The sequence below is a fragment of the Macaca thibetana genome, chromosome 3 (genome assembly GCF_024542745.1).
Source record: "Macaca thibetana thibetana isolate TM-01 chromosome 3, ASM2454274v1, whole genome shotgun sequence".
Taxonomy (NCBI): domain Eukaryota; kingdom Metazoa; phylum Chordata; class Mammalia; order Primates; family Cercopithecidae; genus Macaca; species Macaca thibetana.
The window spans coordinates 36,023,092-36,029,791 of NC_065580.1; the positions used below are offsets into that span (position 1 = coordinate 36,023,092).

The 6,700-nt window shown below is 39.6% G+C and overlaps 1 protein-coding gene across 1 annotated transcript; it reads left to right on the forward strand.

Annotated features, from left to right (window-relative positions):
* The first annotated feature begins 1,425 nt into the window (after positions 1–1,425).
* Positions 1,426–2,420, forward strand: TAS2R16 (taste 2 receptor member 16). Its single transcript, XM_050782620.1, has one exon. The coding sequence runs from the start codon at positions 1,490–1,492 to the stop codon at positions 2,363–2,365; it is 876 nt and encodes a 291-aa protein (XP_050638577.1). The 5' UTR covers positions 1,426–1,489; the 3' UTR covers positions 2,366–2,420.
* The last annotated feature ends 4,280 nt before the right edge of the window (positions 2,421–6,700 follow it).

Consider the following 6,700-nt stretch of genomic DNA (forward strand, 5'->3'; position numbering starts at 1 on the left):
CAGTGTATACAGCTGGCAACATGCTCAGTGTATTCAGGACATAAGGCAGAGGTTAATGCTATTATTGCATGTTTCACATACCAACATTTAATATCTCATCTTTCTCTCTTCTTATGTCTGGATACATCTCAACCAATTCACCTTTTAATAATATTGTTTTGTCATCTCAGTTTTTTATTTCCTGTTTCTTGCATTTTATTGAGAATGCAAAGCAGATGCTTCTTACACTTAATTCTGTTTTCTGGTGTAATTTTTTAAGCTATTGCTTACCTTTGCATCATGAGTTCAGTAGTGTCTTGTTTTGTGTTCAAGAATTCTAAGCTTCATGTTTGCTTGCTTCTGTGTTATCTTCCTTGAATAACTAAAAGTCCATACAGACTCCAAATTTATTATACATAAGGTCAATGACTTTCACTTTGTCTCTGTCACCAACTAGCAATTATTAGAATAACCTCTCATTTCTGAAGTCACTTATTACATATTTGGTGTCTATTTGGAAGAGTTGTCCTGAACTGAAGGAAAATATATTCCTTTTATAGCCTTCTTGTAGAGCTATGAAATGATTCCTGCACATTTAGAAGTAATATGCTTTACTAGTGGTAAGAGGGTCCTCTTTCAATTCTTCCTGAGCAATGAGAGCAGTGACAAAAAGAACCTAGCCATGTAAGAGAGAAAAACAAAACAACAAAAAAAAAAAAACCACAAAAAACCACTGATGTTAATGGGACAAGAACAATTCCTGAAAATACATAAGGTATAGGTTCAAAGCACTGGAACTGGCAGAAGAACAATAGCTAAGAGGGGCTGTGTGCGGTGTTTTATCTGCAGTTTGATTTCTCTGAGTGGGGGAATTCAATGGGCAGTTATGCGAGCGGCCTGCATTGGATGGAAATACTTGAAGGTCTGGAGTTCAGCAATTTTGTGGAATTTCAGAGGAAATTCCCTCTGAATTTTTATTCACCCTCACACTTTGGTTGTAGCATCCACCACTAGCTGCCATGAGAACTGGGAAGATAGGGCTTCTGAGGTTCGCTTTGGTACTGCACTCAACAGAGCAAAAACATCATGCAGGACATGAACGAACAGGGAAGGATTCATCTTTCCTGTGGCTCAAATTTTAGGTTAAAAGAGTAAAGATGTCATTTAACAATGATAAGGAAGTAAGCTAAGTGCACCTCAGAAAAAAAGGAAATAAACATGGTTAGGAAATACGTATGCCTTTTTGGAATAATCAAATCATCTCAGGAGCAGGAATCCACATTTAAACAATATTTCCCTACATTCAGATGTGATAGCAACCAGCAAGCAAAGCATAAACAAATTCTATGGATAGGAAAATGACAAAATTAAAAATGAGCTTGGGAAAATTTGCTTCCAGAGGGAGGGGTTTTCTTGCACCAGACAGTGGTGGAATCGGGAACCCATTCTCTACCTGGAAATTGGTACAGAGATTCAGTCTTTGTCCAGGAAGACACTTTGGAGTAGAAGAATGATACCCATCCAACTCAGTGTCTTCTTCATGATCATCTATGTGCTTGAGTCCTTGACAATTATTGTGCAGAGCAGCTTAATTGTTGCAGTGCTGGGCAGAGAATGGCTGCAAGTCAGAAGGCTGATGCCTGTGGACATGATTCTCATCAGCCTGGGCATCTCTCGTTTCTGTCTACAGTGGACATCAATGCTGAACGATTTTTGCTTCTATTTTAATTTTAATTATGTACTTTGCAACTTAACAATCACCTGGACATTTTTTAATGTCCTTACATTCTGGTTAAACAGCTTGCTTACCGTCTTCTACTGCATCAAGGTCTCTTCTTTCACCCATCCCATCGTTCTCTGGCTGAGGTGGAGAATTTTGAGGTGGCTTCCCTGGCTATTACTGGGTTGTCTGATGATTACTTGTGTGACAATCATCCCTTCAGCTATTGGGAATTACATTCAAATTCAGTTTCTCACCACGGAGCATCCACCCAGAAACAGCACTGTAATTGACAGACTTCAAAACTTTCATCAGTATCTGCACCAGGCTCATACAGTCGCGTTGGTTATTCCTTTCATCCTGTTCCTGGCCTCCACCATCTTGCTCATGGCATCATTGACCAAGCAGATACAACATCATGGCACTGGTCACTGCAATCCAAGCATGAAAGCGCACTTCACTGCCCTGAGGTCCCTTGCCATCTTGTTTATCGTGTTTACCTCTTACTTTCTAACCATACTTATCACCATGATAGGTACTCTATTTGATAAGAGATGTTGGTTATGGGTCTGGGAAGCTTTTGTCTATGCTTTCATCTTTATGCATTCCACTTCACTGATGCTGAGCAGCCCTACATTGAAAAGGATTCTAAATGGAAAATGCTAGGCCTAGAGGTTGCCTGAGGCACAAGGTACAAGACTCCCGGGCAATTGATATAATTAATACCAGTAAAGAGTATTGCTCTTATCAATCAATTCATTGTGAATCACCATGAATGCAAGCCTCATTCTCTTCCATCTTCGCAGCCATCTATTTCTAAATAATCAACCCTTTCTCCATCCTTTTCCACTGGTTTCCTTTCCCTTTCACAATCCTCAGGTTGGTTCCAACTTGCTCAAGACTGCCCCATCTCTCCTTAGTCCTTGCCAACTCTGGAATCGTACACCTGGTATATTCTACACAAGACAGTCAAAATCATGGTGTCCACACATTAATTTAACTTTCCCATGACTGCCAGTTACTTCACACATGAATATGAATACCATCCCACAAAAACGTATTGCTTGTACCCTGAATGCTTCCCATACTAAGCCTTCAATTCACTTTCTTTAGTCAAGGGGTCTCTTTCTCTCTCTCTCTCTCTCTGTCTGTCTGTCTCTCTCTCTCTCTCCCCCTCTCCATCTCTCTCTCTTTCTCTATCCCCTGGCTGTTTCTGGGCTTTTATCTAATGATACAAATTTTCTTATTTGCTTCTCTTCCAAATGTCATGTCTTTATCTCTTCAAAACTCAAGTCAAAATTTAACTCTTTCTTCATTTCCATTAACCAAAACATTATACTCTTCCCCAGAATAGCAGACAATTTGCCCAATCCAGATTCATCCTTAATACCGCCCCAAATATTGACAATTTAATTGTGTCAACTATAAAACTATAAATGGTTTCCATTGGCTCAATTCTTGCCTCTCTATTGCATTATAAGTTGGAGTTAACTTGGTGGAACATCTCTATATTGAGACATAGTTGATTTTTTCCCATATACAACCCAGATGTCAGCTAAGAACCACTGTTAGCTCATAACATCTGAATGGCATTGGCTTACATTTTCTACACTTTTTTATTCTGTGCAAAGCCCTCCCAAAATGAATAAGAATATAGAAATCACACAGTAATCAGTGAAAAATCACCTATAAGACATACTCATTCTTTAGATGTTCTTTCTGCCTCCCTGACAGCTTTCTCTCATACCTTCTTCCCTTGCAGGACCCCATGTTGCCTTATCTCGAAGGCATCTCACTCCTCATTTATGTCCTCTTCACCCTTACCTACCAGCAGCTATGTGTCTTGGTAATGTCCAACCACTAGGCCTTTGGGTCTCAGCCTCTGTCCACCCCAGATAGTTATTAAGGTATTCTTCTTAAAGTCAGTTGCATCTCTTACACTATTCTGGTATCAAGTGTTAATAATATGATATTTTCTACACTTTGTATATATTGGGCATGTCTGGTGAACTTCTAGCTCTGCCATTAAAAGATTGAAACACCTCCTGAAAGCAAATTATCCTATGGGGAAAAGGATGCAAGTATCTCAGGCTTGACTGAAAGAATGGCTTAGTCCTGGAAAGGAATGGAAATTCTGATCTGCTTGTGGATTTATCACTCTGATTTGTCTCTGAGTCAAATTCATATTTGAAACTGAGGGTGTGAAACATAAGTGAAAACTGAAAGACCACTTTTACCAAAGACTCTGTGCCATTTGGCATATCTCAGCAGCATTCCTACTGTTGTTCAGAGAAGGGAGTGAAGCATGCTGTCCCACTCCACAGAAGCACCCTGTCAGCCTTGGCATCTCCTTAGGGCCAATGGTTTCACTGCAATAGAAGGTGGAACAAAACCTGGTGGATGCAGAAATGGCTGGGGAGCAGAGTTCTAACCATGGGTCTGAGAAGAAAAAAGGAAAAAAAAAAAAAAAAGGTAGATATTGGCATTGAGTTGACTCCCAGGAATGCTTAGGAGGCTGGTGGGGAGGTGGGTTATAGGGTTTGGGATCCTGCTGGAATGGATTGAACAAGAGCCAGTGAAATTAGGATTCTGTTGCTATTTGTCACTTGTATCCACAGCCAGATGAGGTCTTGCATGTTCAAAAACCTCAGATAGCTGAAATAAATAGAAACCGTTCTTCTCATATGTGTATAAATAGAGAACAGGAAAAAAAGAACACCCCCTCTCCCCACAATCACACACACAGACACTATTCCAGAAGCTGTTAAATATTTTTAGTACTCTCACTGTCTTCTTTTGAGTAAAGTGCAATGGAAAACTTATCCAGGATATGCATAATGTGGGAGTGTTAGAAGCAGTTGAAGGGATCCAGAAATCAGAAAAACATAAAATACAAACAGAAATAATAACTAACCTTTATATTAATGGCACCTAATAGTTCACAAAAAGATTTTACTTACATTTTCCTATTTTGGACTAAAAGACAAATCAAGGTCACTTAATCCAAACTAGTTGGAAAATAAACCTAATAAGGTCAAGTGATTCACTTAAATTAACACTGCTGGTTAATGCCAAATCTGAAGTCAATGGAAGAGGAGAGGGAACCAAGAGATAAATTTTAAAGGAGCAAAAAATTTAATTTGGAAAAACATGATTTAAAAAGCAGATGCTGGCCAGGCACAGTGGCTCACGCCTGTAATCCCAGCACTTTGGGAGGCCGAGGAGGGTAGATCACCTGAGGCAGGAGTCTGGGACCAGCCTGATCAACATAGTGAAACCCCATCTCTACTAAAAATACAAAAAAAAAAAAAAAAAAAAAAAAAAATTAGCCAGGCATGGTGGCAGGAGCCTGTAATCCCAGCTACTTGGGAGGCTGAGACAGGAGAATTGCTTGAACCTGGGAGGTGGAGGTTGCAGTGAGCCAAGATAGTGCCATTGCACTCCAGCCTGGGAAACAAGAGGGAAATTCTATCTCAAAAAAAAAATAAATAAAAAGGAGATGTTTTGAAAAGAATTAGAAAGATTGTGACCAAAAGCTAGGAAATTTTTTTGACAGCTTCCTTTAGCTAGATATGAAATTAAGATACCCAGGAGCCAATGCACCTGTGTTGTTCAATTTGTAAATACTTTATCCTATATAATGCTTTTTATTCATAGTATAGTGTGTTGGTTGATAACTCACAAACACACACACACACAGAAAAAAAAAAAAAAAAACAAGAAGGGACAGGATGTGATAGGGGAGTAAAATAATTTACCCCACTTTCTTCCCTGCTGTTCTCCAGCCTCTATACCACGCCTAAGATAGGAGAAGAGAAGAAGCCATTAATTGGGTATGAGATTAGTGTTTGATTTAGAATCTTTAAAGTCTAAACAGGAGGGAATTCTTAGAAAGCTATGGAATCTATAATGCCATCAAGGATTGGGAAAGGGTCATTTTAGGAATATTTTTGAACACAGAAGTCAGAGAAAAATTTGTTTCTTTGGAGCACAACCTATTCAATAACTTTGTTACAGGAGACAAAAAAGTCAGTAAAATGTGAAATGCCTCTACATTTTCTCTGAGATTGCTTGTCAGGTATTGTGCATTGCATTCCACTTATTAAACAGACAAATTTCCTTTCTCAAAAAGAGCTAAACCAGATGAGATCAGGCACATTCAGGGTGGTATGGCCAGTTGCAGTGGCTCAAGCCTGTAATCTCAGCACTTTGGGAGGCCATGAGGGCAGATCACATGAAGTCAGGAGTTCCAGACCAGCGTGGCCAACATGGCGAAACCCTGTCTCTGCTTAAAAAACAAAAGTTAGCTAGGCATGATGGTGGTGCCTGTAATCCCCGCTATGCAGGAGGCTGAGGCGGGAGAATCACTTGAACCTGGGAGGCGGAGGTTGCATTGAGGTGAGATTGCGCCACTGCACTCCAACCTGGTAAACAGAGCAAGACTTTGTCTCAAAAGAAAGGGAAGAAGGGAGGGAGCGAGGAAGGGAGGGAGGGAGGGAGGGAGGGAGGGAGGAAGGAAGGAAGGAAGGAAGGAAGGAAGGAAGGAAGGAAGGAAGGAAGGAAGGAAGGAAGGAAGGAAGGAAGGAAGGGTTAAGTCAAAGGCCAAAGAAGTTAGACAGTGCAACATTAAATTTGGGGATTCATCACAATATCTTTCCATACCTAAGAAATTTTAACATAAAGTTCCACTCTCTTTCCATTCTGGCATTTGAGTTTATATTTTGTTAATGATGTTGGTTCTTATTATTCTTGTATTTGTATTGTAAATTACGGCAAATTCTTTTTGTACTTGATCTTGCTGCTTTAAAAAGGAGGTGAAGAAAGAGCAAAAGAAAAGAAAGACTACCAAGGATAATGATATGAGTAGCACTGCAGCAATAAAACAATAATGGCATAACTAAATGATAAACTAATGTTTTAAATTATCCAGATTTACTTTTGTTCCAGAAATGCATATTAAAGACCAGAATTTTGGAAATACTTATAAAGTCTAGAGGAGCA